The sequence below is a fragment of the Carettochelys insculpta genome, chromosome 3 (genome assembly GCF_033958435.1).
Source record: "Carettochelys insculpta isolate YL-2023 chromosome 3, ASM3395843v1, whole genome shotgun sequence".
Classification (NCBI taxonomy): Eukaryota; Metazoa; Chordata; order Testudines; family Carettochelyidae; genus Carettochelys; species Carettochelys insculpta.
This window is the reverse complement of record NC_134139.1, coordinates 200,276,907-200,297,639: the sequence shown is the minus strand read 5'-3', so window position 1 is coordinate 200,297,639 and position 20,733 is coordinate 200,276,907. Positions and strand designations below refer to the sequence as shown.

The following is a 20,733-nucleotide window of genomic DNA, read 5'->3' as shown; positions in this document are numbered from 1 at the left end:
AAACAATTTTATTTCTACATCTTGCGAGACCAGGAATAATCTGGCAACACAGCGAGGTTGACTAATATTGGACTAGCCTTGTTTGTCCTCTAATCTTCTTCTCCTATCTGTATGGCAGCTTTGAAACTAGCAATGATGTGTGGCACATGTGCTAGGGTGGCTGTGCTGTCAGTCAGCTGCTTGATATCAGCCACTGCATGTGTATGGTGTGAGATGAGTGACTGAATTTATTATTTCCACGCATATGAGGAAACAGAGTAATATACATTTCTTTTTAGACAGCCAGAAGTGAGTGAAAATACAACTGGTGAGGAACCAGTACCATCATAGATGTTCTGCATGACAAATATTATTGTTTGGTACTCCGCGATCTCAAAAAGTTTAAAAAAATGCTGATTTAGGCCCTTCTGAAGATCTCCCAGATACTTAAGAATTGACTTGACTTTGCATGTTCAGAGTTGGCTGCCTAAAGTTAGGACTTCATTGGGCACTTAAAATAGGCTGATTTTTTTCACACCTTGCCACAGGAATACCACTGAAATTAAAGGGAGCTGCAGGTATTCGAAATCCCTGAAAATCAGGCACTTTTTATATTTAGGATCTTAAATTTGTAACTCTCTGAATGCCCAAATCATGGGCTCAACAGAGACACTGCCTTATGGCTCATCACAACATTATTCTCCTTTGTCCTTCGTAGAGGTGTTAATTTCCCACTTTGTTTTGAATAGTCTCCTGCAACATGTGTTAATCCCCAGTGCTTCAACATTTTATCCCATCTTGAATTTAGTTGTGGCATTTGATGACTTTTTTCCAGAACTGAAAAAGAGCTCTGTGCATCTTAAAAGCTTGTTCTTTTCATTAAGGGCTTGTCTACACTACCACCCTCCTTCGAAGGAAGGATGGTAATTAGGGTGTTGGGAGTTTAGTAATGAAGTGCTGCCGTGCATACGCAGCACTTCATTAAGCAAATTCCCCCCGTAGCAACTTTGAAGTATCGGCTCACGTCAAAACTTTGAAGAGTAAAGGAACTTCGAAGTTGCCCCAGCTCTTCAAAGTACCAGTGGGTGCGCTGCAGCCAGATGTGAGCCAGTACTTCGAAGTTTAAAACTTCGAAGTTGCCACGGGGGGGGGGGTGAGGGGGGGATTTGCTTAATGGAGTGACGCGTATGCATGGCAGCACTTCATTAGTAAACTCCCAACAAGCTAATTACCATCCTGCCTTCAAAGGAGGGTGATGGTGTAGACACAGCCTAACAGAGGTGGGTCAGTAGAAAGAGATTATCTCACCCAATTTGCCTGTCACTTATCATTAGAGCAGTGAAGCTAACAGCCACTGTGGGCAAGAAGAGAGGGAAGCTTGGATCTGCACCCCTCTGGCAGGGGTGGGCCCAAGGGTGGAAATGTTGGAGCCTAGGGCAGTCAGCCTTTAGCAGTGTTTGCACTGTGGTGCCATCCTCCCCGCCGGAGCCAGGCATAGTGGTGGCTCTGGTGTTTCTAAGGGTCCCAGAGCTCTGGTCACCACTCATTCTGAAGTAGCAGCAGCAGCCAGAGCTCTGGGGCCCTGTGAAGGTGCCCCCTTTGCACACGCTGCTCCCTGTTGGTGGGCCTGCATTAGAGACATGAGTAGTCCCACTGAGTTAAGCACATTTATTGCTTTAAAGCACTTAAGAATGGACTTAATCACCTGCTTAATGTCATGCACATGCCTACATACTTTGGCATCCATAGGGTCATCCTTAGGATTTATGGGGCCTATGGAGTACTATTAAACTGGTGCTCCTATGCCCAATGGCAGCCAGGGGTGGGGTGGGGGGCTATTCTTTTAGAAATGAGATTTTATAAACTTGAGCAACACACTGAGATATTTTTAAAGCAAATTTTAAACTAAAGTCTTGTCAATTAACACAATAAATTTAGAAACTGGCAGTATGTACCTGGGGTTGGCAATGCCTGTAAAATGGTTTTATAATGAGTTGAATGGCTCCTTTACCGGTTCAGTGTCCTGCTCATAGGTCTGGCAGGCGTTTTCACTTTTAAGTTAACTTGAGCCGTACCAGAGGAAGCAGAGCCACAAAACAGGAAAAGGAAGAGGTGTGTGGGTGGACATTAATACCCAGTGGTGCCCCAAATTTTCAGGTGCCCTACACAGCTGCATATTCTGCACATGGATAAGGATGGTGTGGTAGGATCTAAGTCTTCTACTGTAAGACAGTTCCACAAAGACAAGGTCCTTCTCTCATTAAATCAATGGCAAACTCTTTTTGACTTCAGAGGGCTCAGGATCTGCCCTAATGGTTTTCCTGGAGCTAATTGTCTAAAGGTGTTAAGGATTTTACCTATAGGATACTACTGAGACAGGCAGATGGAGTGTTGAGGTGGAAATGTTAATGTAATCCAAGGGTAGCATTTTACACTCTCTCTTTGCACAACTGTAGAAGACTGCAAGCAGCTGGAGAATCAGCATTATTTTGAAACAATCCATTCTGGAATAAGTATTCCAAAATAGCTTATTTCAAAATAACACAGCTACACACAATAATGCATTTTGCAATATCTGAAAGGTATTTTGAAAGAGCACGTCTGGACACTTGGTGCCTATTTTGAAATAGAGCTGTTGGACGCCTTTATGGCTTATTGGAAATAGCGCTATTCCATGTCTTAACAGTGCCATATTGAAATAACTATTTTGAGATAGGAACTGTTCCTCCTGCAAAGAGCTTTACAAAATTCAAAATAGCGCACCTGCTATTTCAATTTTATTTTGAAATAGCTTGTACATAGGAAAACAAAAAGCAGTCAAGTAGCACTTTAAAGACTAGCAAAATAGTTTATTAGGTGAGCTTTCGTGGGACAGACCCACCTAATAAACTATTTTGCTAGTCTTTAAAGTGCTACTTGACTGTTTTTTTTTTTGATAGTATATAGACTAGCACGGCTTACTCTCTGTTACTTGTCCATAGGGTGTGGCTGCTTGCAAAGTTATTTTGAAATAATAGCTGTTACCTCAAAATAACTTTGTTGTGTGGCTTTAGCTTAAGTTGCTACAGAACTCCTCATTTTTGCGGAAACAGACCAACCTGTCGGAAACAGTGTCTGGTTTGGAGCTGAACTTTTCCTTCAGCCTAGCTTCATGATTTAATCCACTGTAACATATGGCTTTGTGGTTAATTTCATCCCTGGTTCACCTGTAGTAGCATCATGCTGTGCTTCTCAGAATTCACTATTTAAAAACATGTCTATTAATTACTTTGGCTTAATAGAACATTTTCTTCCCGCTTTTCCTTCAACAAAATTAAGTGTCTGATTGTCCCTTTAACTCTGGGACTGTTGCTTCAAATCTCAGGATTTATTTTTCTGACCTGAGCTCAGTTAATTATTAAAAATGAATTTCAATAATTAAGGAGCTCTACAGAGTCATCTATTTTTCAGCACTCTTCAGTGTTTGTAGTGCAGTCCTTTCAGTGAGGAAGAACTTTGATAAATCATGGTGGCTTTGTAACCAGTGTCTGCCTATCTTCAAAGAGCAAGTCTACCTGTTTCTAGCCATGATACCTGGTCATTACACAGCTATTTTCCCCTCCACTCATATTTCTATCAAATGCTTTGTTTTCAAAAGAAAAAGCTAGCAGAAAGACAGAGGTTGTGTCCAGATTACAGGGATTTGTCAACAGAAGTTTGTGTCAGAAGATACCTTGCAACAAAACTTCCATTGACAGATTGCCTCCAGACCACAAGGTGTATCAAAAGAGTGATCTGCTCTGACAGAAAGTGGCCGGATTACCTGGCCACTGTATCAGGACAATTGCCACCCAGAACCATGCGGAATAGGGTTGCAAGTCACCACTTTGTTCTGGGAGCCCTGGTGAGAGGTGCCCTTAAAGGGAACCTCCCAGACATCCACTTCCTGCCTTTGCTGCAGGCATGCCTACCTTCCTGAGGGACAGATCTTTGTGGGCAACACAGCTGGTTCCCGGGAGCCATGCCACCAGATCTGCCCCCAGGCTTGCAGTGGCTCCACATAGAGAAGCTGCAGCAGCTACTGAACTTCTGACAGCCACCCTCCTATTCCTTGTGGAGGCTGAGTCCAAGGCCAGCTGCGAGGACCTTGCCCTGGCTGCAGGACATTCACTCCTGCACCCCCATCCTCCCAGGCACACAGACTGCTCTGGAGGTACCACACCAGTTCTGACCAGTGGGACTGGTTGGTCACAGGGCAGTGGGATGACCAGCACTGGCACCAGAGCTTCTGAATGTGGAAGGCCACCTTCCTGGAGCTCTATGCCTGGCTCACCCCCACCCCCTGGAGACAGGACACCTGGCTGCACCCTCCATCTTTGTGGAGAAGTGGGCCGCAGTCACCCTCTGTCATCTCCCCTGACAGCTCCCGCTTAGGGCTTAGTGGGGCCCTCTTCATGGAGGTAACACACTCTCTGGCGGCCATCTCTGCATAGTGAGGAGGTGGGGGTTATCCCACCAAAGAGTCACAGAGCTCCAGGAAGGTAGCCTTCAACATTTGGAATTTCTAGAGCCACTGCTAGTCATACCAGTGCCCCATGACCAGCTGGTCTTTTCCCCCTTTACTTTCTCCCTTAGTTTCATTGTCTTCCAGGAGAAATGGGGGAAAAGAGAAAGGGGAGAAAACCCAAATAAAAATATTTGGCACTTTGGGTTTTTCACGGAAAAAAATCAGAAGATTTTGAAGTCTTTTTCCCTCTATAAAACTTTATTTCCCAAGAAAGGACATTTTTCATTAAAAATGATTTGAATGAACAAAAAAGTGTTTTGTTCCATTAAGTGTCAGCACTGCTCAACTTTGGAACATTTGTATACAAGTATTTAAACATGGTAGATAATGGTTGCGGACGCGGACACACAGATGTACGCATACATACGTGGACTTGCTGCAAGCCTGGATTGCAGTGAATAGAGTAAAATCACACATGGCTTGGCATTCTGTCAGCTGCCACCTTTTTATGGCAGTGCTAAATATTGATGAGGTTCACTCAATAAAAGGAGGAAAATGAATAATAATGGTGATACTGTTACCAGTAAAAGAGGGAAGGAAGGCAGATACTGACACCACCTCCCAGTGATGTCTATGAGAGAGGATGGCTTAGGGAGCCAGACTTTCCAGTGCCCTGATCCTTGTGAAAATGGTTATTCTGTTAGCAGCATCTTATACCCACTTTCCACGGGTGTGAAGTTTGGTAGTAGATGCCCACTAAAGAAAGCCATCATTGGAAGATTGTGAGCCCAAAATCCATCAAGGCATTGATTTATACTGACTGCTGGCACTTTGGAAATGGGGTGATAATGGGTGACATCCTTTGAATCAGGGTGATATTGTATCAAATTCCTTTTTCGTATTGGAAACATTGGCACTCCTGGAATTTCAGAGGAAGGAGACAAGAACACCCTTCTATCATGAAATAGTCTCTTTTGGCTCTGATTTGGGAAAGCATTAAGCATGTACTTAAGGACAACCTTCTTCAGGACAGCATTTAAATGTGTAAAATCTCCCTGATTTAATACAATTCTCCAAGAGGAGGATACCCATCTGGTCCATGAGAAGCACTTAGGTCTCTGAGGCTATATCTACATGACAGCCTAAACTTGAAATAAGCTATTCAATTTGTGCTATGCAAATGGCGTAACTTATTTCGAGTTTAGTTTGAAATAGGATATTTCGGCATTTGGCACTGTCTCAATGGCACCAACTGTCAAAATAATGTGCTATTTTGAGGCATCCCTTATTTGTCCTGCAATGAGGAGTACAGGGATGCTGAAATAGCATGACGTTATTTCAAAAACTGTTTTGAAATTATGTGTGCATGTGAAAGACATGGAGTAGCTATTTTGGGATACCTTGTAGATTGTACAGGGGATGCCATGTAGACATAGCCTGAGACTATTAGCTGAAGGAAAATGTGACAGAGCTACACTTTTCTTCTTCAAGGCAAAAATAGAGGCTGATCACCAACCTATCTTCAAACACTTTCTCTGAAGGCTTGTCTACACTTACCCAGAAATCAATGCTCCAAGAGATCCATCTTCTGGGGTTTGATTTAGTGGTTCTGCTAAGGACCTACTGAATCAATTGCTGACAGCACCCTTCCACTTGACCCCATGGGGGCTCAAGGAGTAGAGCTGTCACTGGGAGAGTTTCTCTCATTGACCTCCCACTGTGGGGACACCAAAGAAATTCAGCTGAAGGTATGTTGACTCCAGCTATGCTGTTCACATAGCTGGTGTTGCGTATTTTAATTTGACTTTCTCCCTTATTGTAGACCAGGCCTAAGAATGAGTTAGCTATTGGCATGTTAGTGGCCCTGCTGGCAAATAGAACAGCCATTGTGCACTCAGATATTGCTTCTCCAACTTTGTGCAATTTCATTCAGAAAGGCCCAGCTTCAATAAGTCATTGCTATTGAGGACAGCTCTTAGGCCATTGGATGTGAACACGTTTACTTTGCTTTTATCCCTCTGACATTTGACACCCTTGGGGGCATCCTGACCCCTATATTCTCCTTCTGTTGCCCCCCCAAATTCAGCTCCGCAAATCTGCCACTTAGACTTGTTAACTGCCAATGTGCACAACTCCCTTGTGTCTGTTTCCAGTGAAGTCCTCATCTGCACCATCACTCCTCTTGCATTGTCCCTTGCAAAAATCACACTCATTACATTTGGATGGAGCTTCCTACCCTGTGGCCCTGCAAAATCCCAGGTCTCCAGCAGAGGTGAAAGTAAGCCGGTGCACCTCAGTGTAGGGAGAGTGCTGCTGTGTTCCCAGACAGGGTTCCTAGAGTTGTCCTGCAGGCTGCTGCACTAAGCAATAGGCTGCCAGGCAGGTTAAAGAGGCTGGCTAGGGGCATGCCCATCCCACCAGTCCAGGGCTGCCTGAGGCCTAAGCCCTCCCTCAGGGCACAAAATGGTGGGGGACAGAGGGGACTGCAGCCCCCCCCAGATTTGTACCTTTAGGCTTTAATTCACTCCATAATGTCATAGCACTGTGCTTTCTGTATTTTATCCCACCCCCCTGCCTGCTCTTTGTTATTCAGCTTTGTAAAGTGGTTTGAGATGCAGTTTATATGAAAAATACTTGACCAAAGTTACATTGTATTGAGTATGAGAGGAGTGGTAGAAAACCACATTCTACTGTGTGGACTAGTGCCTTAGTTTTTAGTGCATAGACAGTTGCTACTTGTCTTTGTTATATTTTTGTCCTTGGCACTTTCTCTGTGAAATGGAATCAGTAATATTGCAGGATGAAGGCTTGGAGAAAACGTCTTTGAAGTGAAGTCAGCAGTTGTGGAGATGAATCGCCCTGCAGAATGACAAGGGGGGTGAAGTAATGTCTTTTACTGAACCATCTTCTGTTGGTATGAGAAACGTGCTTTTGAACAACACAAAGCTCTTCTTTAGGACCCGAGAAAGAGATCCTTGTAGCTCGAAAGCTTGTCTCTCTCGTGAACAGATGTGGGTCCAATAAAACATTACCTCACAACCTTGTCTCTCTAATACCTTGACACCACTACAACAGCACTACAAACAGCCCTTTGGAATGACGTTTTCCTCTACTTATCCCACAGGCAGGAAGTACAACGCCAGAAGTAGCAAAGGAAAGTTACTCCCTAACACCTTCCCAGTATTTTTCTGCTAGGGATTCTTCCACTGGTTGAATTATTCATTGCAAATGAAACTCCTCCCACTTCCAGCTCTATTTTCTGTCTGCAGGTAATTTGCAAACCCCTCCTGATTTCTGCAAGTGTATTTGTATTATTTATATGTACTCACTGGATAGCCTGAACCCACTTTTTCCCCCGCCCTGGGGGTTTCTTTGCAAACTCTTTGCTTCACAAACTCTGCCTTAAGACTTTTGCTGTTTATCATATTTGGTGTGTGACTAGGCTTCTGCTATTTTATTTCTGCTCTCTGACTGGAAGATAAATTGTGAAAAAAGGCAGTCCCCAGTGTGATTTTCTGTTTCAATATTGTTGTGTGGTAAAATCCAAGAAATTCTTCAAATTTGTGAGTATTTTTACAAATATATGATGACTCTGAAAACTCTAATGCAATTATTTATTTGGTGTCTTACAGGGAGCCTAAAGAAAGTGTATTGCAGGAGTCACCAAATGAAATTAATAGGGTTAAAACAAACAAAAAGAAGTATTTTAGAACTCCTGGCCAGAGGATGTTGTGAAGGTCAGGACAATAACTGGTCCAACCAACCAACCAAAAAACAAAACCAAACCCTAGATAACTCTGTGAAGAATAGGTCCACCAATGGCTATTAGCCAAGATAAATACACATAGGCTATGTCTACACTGACACAAAACTTCGAAATGGCGATGCAAATGGCCAAATCGAAGATTACTAATGGGGCGCTGAAATGCATATTCCGCGCCTCATTAGCATCCCGCCGGCCACAGCACTTCAAAACTGCCTCTTTTCACTCCCCCGCGGCTCGTCCAGACGAGGGTCCTTTTCGAGAGGACCCCACCAACTTCAAAATCCCCTTATTCCTATGAGCTGATAGGAATAAGTGGATTTCAAAGTTGGTAGGGTCCTTTTGAAAAGGACCTCTGTCTGGGCAAACCGTGCGGGAGCGGAAAGTAGCAATTTCAAAGTGCCATGGCACACAGCATGCTAATGAGGCACTGAATATGCATTTCAGCACCTCATTGTAATCTTCGATTTGGCCATTTGCATGGCCATTTTGAAGTTTTGTGGCAGTTTAGACATGGTCATAGTGTCTCTAGCCTCTGTTTGCCAGAAGAGGGGAATGGGTGACAGGGGAAGGATCACTGTTCTGTTCTTTCCGTCTGGGGCATCTGGTATTGGTGACTGTCAGAAGACAGGATACTGGGATAGATGGACCTTTGGTCTGACCCAATATGGTTGTTTGTGTTGTGATCCGTTGGGTGAGTTCCTCTTTTGGGGAAGCCCAAAGTCCAAGCCACTTTCCCCAAGGTTGCTGGGGGTACCCAGGCCCTCCCTTTACTCCAGGTCCCAGCCACCAGACCCTACAGATAGCAGCTGTCCACCACATCCTGTTAAATAAAGTGTCAGTAGTACAATTTCCTGGGCCACTTCTCATGACTCCAGAACATTTTTCATCCTTACCTCATTCACAGCCTTGCTCTGGTTGAGCTCCAACTGCCAACTCACAGCACCTTTTCATCTTTCCCTCCTTCTACCCTTGTGAACGCTGCTCTGTATGAGGTCCTGTAGCTTCCTCAGCCAGCCAGGCACAGCATCCTTACTCCTCTAGCTCCAGCTTTATACTAGCCTGCTAGGCCCTGGTCAGCTGTTCCTTGCAACCACTCCAGGTCACTTGGAGAACGTCTGCTTCTCTCTTGGATGGAGTGAGGTAGGATCCTTAGGCTTTCAGGCCCAGTCCATCCCATCACATGTATCTTAACTAGTTGGGTCTCTTTCTTCATCTCCTGTTCCCTCAATCATATTCATCCTGACTACCTGCTAGTCTACTTCTCCCACGAACACTTTAGGAGGGAGGGAGAATACCTAGCAAGTTATTTTGTTTTTAATTAGCCTTAAAAAAGGAAGAACAAACAGGATGAAATGCTTCCTTATTGGGATGATCTCTATCATTAGCAATACTTGGGTAGACTGAAGAAATCATTGACTCAGTGAGGAAAAAAACTTTAAGTAGTAACCAGTTCTGGGTTTTGAACCCTGACATGCAGTACCACAAACGGTTACTACTCTGCAGCCCTTTAGAGCATCTGGAAAGGGAAGTGGGTGGAACTCTTGGGGGCTAAGATCTCCACGCTCAAAGCTTCTGACTGAGGTAGAAGTCTTGCCCCACTGATTAGTCAAATGCAATATTTAAGCCAGAAGGCGGCACAGGAAGCTGTCCAAGCAACAAAATGAATTTATGGCTGACTAATGTTTTGGACTCTAAACCCCTTGTTTTCATCCTGATCCCTGCCTTCCATACTGTTCCTGATTTCTCCCCTCTTTCTCTCCTATATCCATCTGCTGCTGGTTCCTGTTTACCTGCCTTGCTCCAGGCCTTTAACTCCAATCCTTCCTGTGACTCTGACTCTGTCTCTAGCTATGACCCTTCTAGCTCTGGTTTTTGGCTCCTGACTCCTACTTTTAGGTCTGATTATTCATACTGTGGTTCTTTTAGTAGCACAAGGTGGAAACATGCTGTCACATTCATACACAGAGAAGTCACACAAAGCTAGTTCCAAATGTAAATGTCTGAATTTTTTGGCATGATAGTTTAAATCCGTTGACTTCAGTGCAGTTAATCCTGACTTCCCTTAGCATGAGAGAAAATCTCACCCACAGACAGTGGGCTACCAGAAAACAATAAACTAAGGGGAAAACTTCCTTAAAATAATTTGAAAATGATTGATTGGCTGCAGCATCTACCCATGGTGATGTCTGGTTTCATTACTTTTCTTTAGTACAACCAGGGAGGACAGTAACTCGCTGTGGGTGAAAGGTAAATTATGATCTATCACAAAGGAGTGAAGGAAAATGTATCATAGGAGGTTGAAATATATGCCACATGCTTTCCTTGATACTGTTGCACATCAGATTTCACTGGACAAGTCTGTTCAAATGTCTGCTGCAGAAAAGGGAATGTAAAAGTTTGGAGCAAATGTCATCTAGCAGAGAAAGAAGGACAAAGCAGGGAAGACATTGAACTGAAGGGATTGCTGACTGTGGACTTTGGCATATGTTCACTTATTAAACTGAGGTACTGGATGTCAGGAGGCTGTTCTGAAGCTTGGCTTTGATTTGGTGAATGGTGTAAGAGGGGTGTAATTTTGCCTCTCCAAATCCTCAAACATGCTCCATTTGAAATCAATGGAGGATTGGTCATTGATACCAGAAGACCAAGATTTTAGACCTATGTCTCTGGCTAGGTCTACATTGCAACAATTTGTTGACAGAAGTTACTGTCAGAAGAAATCTTCTGGCACAACCCCTATAGACAGCTCACATCCACACACAAAAGCAGATTGAAAGAACAATCCACTCTGTTGACAGAGAGCAGCCAGATTGCCCGGCTGCTCTCTCAACAGAAAGGCCAACTAAAAGCTCAGCAAACAGGGGTTCCCAGGGAACTGGAAGCCCTGTCTGTCAACAAAAGAGCCCCCGGAGCATCTACATGGCTTTTTTGATGACAAGGAACTGTTGACAAAGGCTTTATTGCTGAACGCTGAGAGGAACAAGGCTGCCAGTGTATGTGCTATGTTTTGTCGACAGTCTGTTGGCAAAGCGTATTTTGTTTTTACATGCTCCGTGGGTTTTTCCGATAAAACCCTGGTTTTGTTGGAAAAACTTTCTCGCATAGATGTAGCCGCCTTTTACTCTTCCACTTCTAGGTTCTAATTAAGCAAGCTACTATGAGGATTAGTGAATAAGTGTATGAAGTGGAGAGTAACAATTTTTCCTGGAAAATAGGAAGAGCTTTTGTGTTTAAAAGTTGATGTTTGTTTTGCCCCATGTTGTGGACAAAATGGTTTTAAGTGCATTTTTTTAAAGATTTTCTAAATAACAATTTTTTGTTTCATTTTAAAAATGCAGTTTAAATGTTTATTTGCTTCCTCCCCCAGCTATCTGGCACTTATTAACTCTCCTGAAGTGCGAAATGTGAGAAAATAACTAAAACAAAGTGAGAGCCAGAGATATTCTTTTCTCACTTGGAATAGAAAAAGAATCAAAAGTATTCAAAAATGTATTGAAATTTTGAAGAAGAGTTTTCATTTGCAAGAAAGACAAAACAAAGCCATTGTCCAAAAATTGCCATTGTTGAATAATGACAAAAAAGTCTTTGTTATTGAAACTTTATTTTTCAGCACAAACGACAAGTAACACCTTTTAGTATATTAAAAAAAAAGTCTACCAGATGTTTTGTTTAGATACATTCAGTCAAATCCTGGCTCCATTGAAGTCATTGGAAAAATGGCCACTGATCTGGGGTGGGGAGGGATAGACCATTGGCTTGCTTAAACCCGGGGTTGTGAGCTCAGTGTTTGAGACCATTTAGGGGTCTGGAGCAAATAAATTAAAAAAATGATCAGGGATGGTGCTTGGTCCTGTCAAGAGGGCTGGGGACTGGACCTGATGACCTTTCAAGGTCCCTTTCAGTTCTGTGAGCTATGTATAGCTCCATAATTATTTCAAGGGGGACACAAGTTTCCCATCATCTTTACATAAAATGTTTTACAAAAGATTTCAGACTATTCTTACCATCAGTAAGTCATTCCTTTATCTCTGGTCTACACAAAACAGTTAGGTCAACCCAGCTATATCACTCAGGGGTGTGAAAATCCACATATCTGAGTACTATAGCGGAGCCAACCTAATCACTGATGTAGGAAGCCCTAGGTGGATGTAAAAATTCTTCTGTCTACACAGCTAGTGGCTCTTAGATGGATTACCTACCCTGACAGGCAGGTTTCTCTAGTCAGCATAGGTAGTGTCGACACTGAAAAACTACAGTGACCCAGCGACTGTAGTGTTTTATGGGTAGACAAGCCCTTAGATGTCATCTTCAGAGAATACTTGTACTAAAACCGTATTCCCAGCATTTCTTTGACGAGTCAGTTTTAACTGACCAAGTCATAGCCACATTAAAGTTCTGTCTAGATAAGGATCCATATTTTACGGGTCACGCAGGATTCCCAGAGTTGTTTGGAGAGATGGCATAATCAAGATATAGGGGCAATACCTCACTTTATTTTAACAGATATTGATCAGTATTCTATTTAAGCCATATTCAGTTACGGACAGGCTTATTCTGGCCAGAGCCTTTTTTTCAAAAGACTTTGAATGCCAGAATGGTCAAGTTATTTGTTACGTACTGTATCTGGTATATTGCATCTGGAAAGATCTCAGAACACCTATGTGCAATCATCTCCTATGCAGAACATGGCAACTCTTCAGTGGCAAACCACTGCAGTGCACAACCATTCTGGACAGGAAGTGAGCAAGAAGATGATATAATTTGGAACTTTAGGAGGAATTTTGATTGTTTCATTGTAATAATGTGGATTGGGATAGGGAGACAGATTCCCCATGTAAATATGCAAAACAAAACAGTGCAAACAAAATTCTGAAAAACTACAGTATTTACGATAGCAATTCAATATAATTAACCGTTCAGTATTTTAGTGGTATCTTAAAATGGACTGATTTTCCCACTAGGGGACAATCACTAGTCACTTGAATATATTGGCCACCGTGAAGGTTCAATCCTGCAACATCTATAATCTGGCACAATTTTAGCCACCACTTCTAAGAGGTGTGGCCAAATTTCCTGTGGTCCCATAATATTTGTTTCCAGCCACCAGTCCGGGCTCTTGATGTTCTCTGCTGTTATTTAGCTCTCATTTGCCCCTAAATGTCTTCTAAGAGTCCAGTAAGCAGTGGAAGTGTTAGCAATACTGTTATACATTATTGACCTGTAGTCTGGCAAATTCTCTCACCCGGTGCTGGTCAGGTCCCGAGGGTTCCGAACCAGAGATGTTCAACCTTGTACTCATTCCCATGCATCTTCACCCAGCTTTTGGTTTCCACAAACATCTTCTTGAATGAGCAAGCTCACTTGCTCAAATCTTTGCAGAAAATGAAATTAACAGAGTGTGAAAAGCATGAATTTGTTGTTTATTAATCCAAACAAATGCTCACACAGCAATAGTTCAACCACTTCTATTTCTGCAAGTCAGTGAATGACTGCAACAAGGGCTGTGTCTGCATGTAAACTGCCGTAGCACATCTGCAACACTCAGTGTAGAGACTCACTATGCAACAGGAAGGGTTCTCTCATTGCAGGAGTTAATCCACTTTCCCGAGACGCAGTAGCTAGGTCACTGGAAGAATTCTTCCGACCTAGCACTATTTACACCAAAGGTTAATTTGGCTTAATTATGTTGCTCGGAGGGGAGAGTGGATTTTCACACCCCTAAATGACATAACTGGGTCAAAGTAACTTTGTAGCGCACTCCTCTGGATGATGATCCAATATTTTTAAGCACACAACCAATGCGATTGGTTGAGTCTTCCTTTGCAACTGATAACTGCCCAGTTCATTTCTTCATGTATCCTTCCTAGGTTGGGTGCCAGAAGTGGTGTTCACGCGTCTGAAGTCACCAGCCTGTGCTAATGACACTAGACTAGTCCTCGAGGAGCCTGTTGACTGGCAGCCTGGTGATGAAGTAGTTGTGGGAGGAACCAGTCCTGGAGATATGCATCGGCAAGAGGAAATTGTCGCAATAGAGATGGTGAACAACACTGAACTCTATCTTAGATCACCTCTCAGGTTAGTGGGGTTGAGGGCATCTGGCTGCAAGCGATAGCCTGTAGATTGTTTTACTGAAATAAAACTGTTAATCCAGAATAATTTATCTTCTTTAAATTCACACCATACGTTATTACGGACTATTATGTGCACTCATCCCTCCTTTAATGAGCACTTTACTTATGAGTACTCGCTAAAATGAGGAATATATATACCTACCTTTATTCACTATATGAGCGAACTTCCCCCGCTCATACGAGAGGGGTCCCTGGCTGGGAGGCAGGACACCCACAGCCTTGTGGCTGGCTCAGCCCCAGCTGTGGGGTCTCTGGCTGCGGTTGGGGAGACCCGCAGCTGGAGCCTTCTCCCTCCCTTCCCTCAGACATGCAGCTGTCTGACAGCCCTGAAGCTGGGGGAAGAGAGGGAGAAGCTGTGAGCTGACCAGTTTCCCGGCCCCGCAAGCCATGGGGAGACTGGAACCAGTCTGCCCCCGGTTCCGAGCTCCTTCCACTCTGGGAGCCAGGAGACTGACCAGCCGTGGTGGTTCCTGGCTCCACTCCCCTTGCAGGAAAATTTGAGTTATGCAGGGGTTACAGGAACAACCCCTGGGTAACTCCAGGGTTTACTGTATTAGACCCCCTGCCCACCCCGCAGACCTCACCCTCAGCCAGGTTTTAACTGCCCCCAATGGCCCCAAACTGCCTCCAGCCTTAAAACTGCCCAGCAGCCCCAAACCTCCTCTAGTCTTAGACCCCCCCAGCAGCCCCAAGCTGCCCCACAGATATACACCGCCCAGCAGCCCCAAACCGCCCCCCGCATTAGACTCTCCCTGCAGCCCCAAACTTCCTCCAGTCTTAGACCCCCCATGCATCCATCAACAGCCCCAGCCTTAGACACTCCTCTTGCAGCCTCTTCACCAGGGCTGCTAGTCTGGGTGGCTCCCCCAGCCCTCCTGCTCCCAGCAATTAACTCAAGTGTTAAGGTTTCAGCACCTGAGCATAAGATAATTGCTAGCTCTACCAAACCAAAAAAAGCAGTCAAGTAGCACTTTAAAAACTAACAAAATAATTTATCAGGTGAGTTTCATGGGACAGACCCACTTCTTCAGATAGCTGCCATCTCCAGCAGTTATCGCCATTGATAGGTATGTGCCTGAGGCAGCAGTATTAAAAAACTGCAAATGGCTTCTTTAAAAGCCACCTGCAGCTGGAAACCGCCCAGGTGGTGACCTTTAACAAATCTAATGGGACCCATGTTTGGGTCCTGACCCATAGATTGGAAATCCCTGCGCTACATACATACACTGTGTTCTATTTCTGATGCCAAACTATTCAAATACATCAGAAAAGTACCTAAACTCAACTGTTTTTTGTCAAGTTTCAAGCCCTTGGAACGAATCGGAGACTTCTACGTGTAGTTTAATGGGAACTTAGTGTTGCTCTTATGAGTTTTTGCCTACGAACAGAAATATGGGAACCAATTGTGCTCGTCTAACGAGGGATGAGTGTAAAGGAAAAAGTCAATAAAGCATGAGAGTCAAGGTCAGAAATTGCAGGATTTCAAGTATAAATGATGATGGTACTATATAAACATCTTTCTTTGTGAAGTTTGACGGAAAGTGTGACATCACCCTGTAATGGTGCATTCCAGCATGTGTCAAGAGCAACCCAAGAATCAGCCGGTAGATTTTGCATAATCTGAAGAGAACTTCTTTGTAACGCTTAAACCTTCAAAATTGTTATGAAAAACTCGACAGGTCCAGTCACAAAATCAGTTTCTCACTGTCATTATGATAATGAACCCTCCCCCACCAAAACAGATGATTTTTTACTGTACCCACTTAAAAATTACTGTGACCGGGAGAATAGAATTGCCAACTGGAGTTAGTTAACATTTATTTCTCAGTAGAATGATCCTAAAAGAAGGGATATTGAGCATATTTGTTTGGTTTTCCTTTTCCTTACCAGAGTGCACAGAGGCAGGGCACGCACTTTCAAAAATAAAAACAAAGCACCTCAGTGTTATAAAAAGTGTTCATTTTTTTGGATAATGGCTTCTGAGACTGTTCTGGTTGCCCAGTGATGGTGCTCTATGATTTCCTAGCAGAGATAACATTAGAGGGTCTTATTCTCATGTTAGTAGAGGTTGATGCTCTTAATCATAAAAAAGGGGTTACAGAGTAAATTAGTATATGAGGTGGACACCTATAAATCTTGCATTTGTTTCCAGAGGCCTGAATAATGTTGGACAAATAAACCAATATTTAAAGGTCATTATGACCCAGTGAAACTGTTTTCACTGGAAAATTATGTTTTTGACTACATGAAAAATTGTGCAAATTATGTCGCAGAAAATTTGATTTTTGTGGCTGTTTTTGACGTTGCTGGCAAACTGAATTCTCAAAATCAAAATATTTTGATTTAGAAATGCTGCTATGGTGTCCCCCAGGAGTTGTAGTTTGATTACTTCCTGCCTTGCTGTATTATTCATTGGATCCCTTGCCAAATTACATCTCCCATGAGGTACCGTGGCTTGGAACTCACATGACTCAGCACCTCTGCAATTGTCTAAAATGCACAGGTGCCACCTGAAAGCACAACTTGACTTGTCTTCTTGAAGCTCAGCCTAGTTCATACTGGGTGAACTTTTCTATGAGCCTGATGTGAGTTTGGGATCATAATGAAAGTACCTGGTAGGTTCAGATTTCATTCTGATGATATATACATATTTTTTTGCATAGAACATCCTGAAAGATTTTTAAGCCAACCAGAGTTTTTCCATACTCCCTATCCCTTTTTATAATTCATACCCAGTTACTTTTACAGTGATGAAATAGAGGTGGATTCAGAGCTAGACCCTGGAACTTAGCCAAACTACTTTGAACCCACCTGTGAAATCTGAGGTTTTCATCTCGAAGTGAAGGATGAGTGGCTCCTTCCTTCAGATGTTCTTATATCTGTTGCTGTGCTTTTATAGGTACTCTCACAGCGGTGGAGAGGAGTGGGTGCATGGACAGTATCTTGCTCTGAATGCTGTCGTAGCACTGCTTAGCAGGAGAATTGTTGTCGGAGGAAACGTTACCAGTGAGAGGATGTCTCACCTAAAGGAATGTGCTGAAGCAGGGGTGTCAGGAGGTAAGAAAGGTCTTTGGATAGAGATGTATTTGGAGGCAAAGAAAGAAACAGAAGCAATGTTGTTACTTTGGCATCACATCATGGTGTATCATTTTGTTAACAGAATAACTTTGAAGCTCACTGAGTTCCAGGAAAGTGAATTTCTCTTTCCAGACATTGTTTGACATGGAAGTATGAAGTCTCAGGAGTAGGACTGAATTGCCTTGTTATCTCTCAGCTGTATTATCCTCACATTGTTGCTACAAGCCATCTTGGGAATCCCTTTCCCTTTTTAAAATGAGCCTAAAGGGGTACAAGGAGGATAGCTTGTGAAAATGTTGTTTCCATGTACATATTGTTTTAAATGCTGAATTGTGTTTAATTTTTAGTGACTTAAAATTTCACAACTTTTTGCACTCTTAAGTGTAGCAGACTGGTGTGTGGCTAAGCGCATTTGGAAAACCTGGTCAAATAAAGAAAATTGATCTGATCTCCTCTTGCTTACAGTGGTTTCAGGCCTGTATAACTTCCCTGACTTCCAGGGCGGGGTTTCTGAGTCACCCAGGAGCTCCTGAGTAACAGAGAACAGAACCACCACACCCAGTGACTGTAATGTGGGGTGAGAATTAGGACTGCTGAATGCTTATGCTTTCCTTTATAAAAACAAATCTGTGTACTTTTAATGATTGACAGCGGACTTCATTTGGTACACAGCAGCCAATTACTGGTGCAGTTCCATGGATGTACAGTCCATCGGCTCTGGCACCCATGAATATTGTCACTGAGATGCATTAGTAGTGGAAGGAGAGCCAGAGGAGGGTTTTATTTGTGTTAGGGTATGTCTACACATCAGTCTTATTTTAAAATAAGTTATTCTGGAAGAGCTATTTCAGAATAGCTTATTTCAAAATAACTCTGCTATGCACAAAAATGCATTTTGACATAACACTTAGCTATTTTGAAATACAGTGTCTATGCACATAGAGCCTATTTCAAAATAGATTCATAGGACGCACAAGGGTTTATTTCGAAATAGGTTCTATTCTCTGGCTATGTCTACACTTGCATTCCTCTTCCAAATGGGGAATACAAATGAGGGAAATCAAAAATGCAAATGAAGCACTAGTTTTCATATCTCATACTTCATTTGGATAGTCTCTTTTCAGAAGAGATTCTTTTCAAAGAAAGAAAGCAGTGTAGACAGAACTCTTTCGAAAATAAACCCCGTCTTTGAAAGAACCCTTCTTCCTATTTGGTTTCAGCACGATGGAGTTTCTTTCAAAGATGGGTTTATTTTTGAAAGCACCCCAACTCCACTGCTTTCTTTCTTTCAAAAGAATCTCTTTCGAAAAAAGATTGTGCAAACGAAGCACAAGATATGTAAATTAGTGTCTCATTTGCATTTTTGATTTCCCTCATTTCCATTCCTCTTTCGAAAGATGTATAGTGGTTGAAAGTTATTCTGGGAACTTCCTCCTATTGGCTTACCTGGTGGCCCCTTGCAAAGAGTGTGTAAGGGTTAACCCTTTCCCCGCATTCTTTCATGATAGAGTCCCAGACAGTCCACTGAGACTCTCCAGTCTCCCACCCAGACAAACTGAACATAGGGATAAAAGGTAACTTAAATGAGTCACATCATACATCAGTGTCAAGGGCAGCCATGTTAGCCGGTTTCAGCAAAACCAACAAGTAGTCCTGTGGAATCTTAAAGTCTAAAAAAATTACTAGGGCATAAGTTTTCGTGGGCTTTATCAGATGCAGTTCACTTTTCTTGTTAATTTTCTTTCTTAAAAGAATAAATTAGTGGTGTTGAAAGGGACCAGACAGCCTCAGAGCAGGCACAGCTAGGACAGTGGAAGTACAAATCTCCATCTGCTACCCACATGTGTGTCTCCCATTTGACCTAGAACAGCCATAGTGGTCAGGTGATTATTCATACTCAAAGCCCATTGAAATCCTCTTTAACCTCTCCCAAAAGAGAGTGGTTTGGTCTGAGTACCAGCCACTGAACTCTGTTTCCCTCTTTGACCCTGAGCAAGTTGCTACTTAACCTCTGTGTCTCACTTTCCCCACTTGCCCGGTGGGGGTAATAGTCCTCACTCACATCTCTGAGAAGGACTGTGAAGAGCTAACGTTCAGAAAGAATTTTGAAGTGTTCCTGTTGCAGTTTAATTCAAATACATCCATGTTCAATCGCCTTTTCATGAGTCTGACCCAAAGTAAATCAATGTCAAATTCATCTTTCCCATGCACAGATCTATTTAAAACTGAACAGAAAGAGCTTACTGAAGCATAAAATGGCTTCAGCTTCCTGTAGGTCTCAATATACACGCTTCTGAAAAGGATCAGCTCCAATGCATGGAATGACCTGGCTTTGGACTTGCCATGGAGCACTGCCGCTGATGGATTCTTTCTGCTGTATTTCAGAGGCTTTGGCATGCCTGTACAGGAGGAGTGAGAGGAGGCTGGGATCCCGGAATATGGGGGCTGTTGTCATTGTGCAGGCTTTTCAGGGTGAAGACAGTCACATCCGGTTGGAAGGAGTTCAGTTCCAGCACATGGGCCAAGCATTCCAGCAGCATCTGAGTGCACTGACGATAGCTGGGGATGCCCCTATGACTGGTGAGAGAGTGGTCAGGGCTGTTGCTTAGTTCTTGGGTAGACCAATGTTCAAATACCTGCTCTGCCACCAACTTCTTTCTGTGACCTCAGGTAGATCACTTAGCTCCTCACCTGTATAATGAAGGCAGTAGGTCTGCCCTACCTCTCAGGAGTATTCTCGGAGTAGTTACACTAAACACTGTGAAGTGCTTTGTGATCTGTTGATGCAAACTGCTATCTAAGACATAGGTACTATTTAATAAAGATTGAACTCTCTAGTCTGGAACCCTCGTGACCTGACTGGTGCCAAACAACAGAGTTTGCCAAACAACAGGAGGTCAATATTGTCTCGCAGCACTACCAACACTTTCATTGCTTACTGGGCTCTTAGAAGACATGTAGGCTGGGTCTACATGTGCCCGTTCCTTCCAAAAGGGGCATGTTAATGAGCAGGTTCAAAAGATGCTAATGAGGCGCTGCAATGAATATGCAGCACCTCATTAGCATAATGGCAGCCGCAGCGATTCAACGGTGAGGCTTTTTGACTCGCACACCGCCTGTGGAGATGGGACTGTCTGAAAGGACCCCCCCAGTTTTCGAAAGCCTGTCTTCTGATCACAGATAGTGTAGTGAAAGGTTTATTCTTGCTTTGAGGATCACTGGGTGGCCTGTGTTCATTTCCCCTGTGATTGTGCTAACCTGGCTACATTATAGCATTTGTTGCATAGAAAAAA

The 20,733-nt window shown here is 43.2% G+C and overlaps 1 protein-coding gene across 14 annotated transcripts in view; it reads left to right on the top strand.

Annotated features, from left to right (window-relative positions):
• PKHD1 (PKHD1 ciliary IPT domain containing fibrocystin/polyductin) overlaps positions 1 to 20,733 on the top strand; it is a 455,042-nt gene that overhangs the window by 172,629 nt on the left and 261,680 nt on the right. For all 14 annotated transcript variants that reach the window (XR_012645152.1, XM_074991417.1, XM_074991418.1 and 11 more), the window contains 3 exons: positions 14,099 to 14,306; positions 17,262 to 17,419; positions 19,826 to 20,020. Coding sequence is in view for 13 of the 14 variants with exons in the window: in XM_074991417.1 (XP_074847518.1) it covers positions 14,099 to 14,306; positions 17,262 to 17,419; positions 19,826 to 20,020 (561 nt within the window). In the remaining variant the exon portion in view is untranslated. The remainder of the gene's footprint in view (positions 1 to 14,098; positions 14,307 to 17,261; positions 17,420 to 19,825; positions 20,021 to 20,733) is intronic.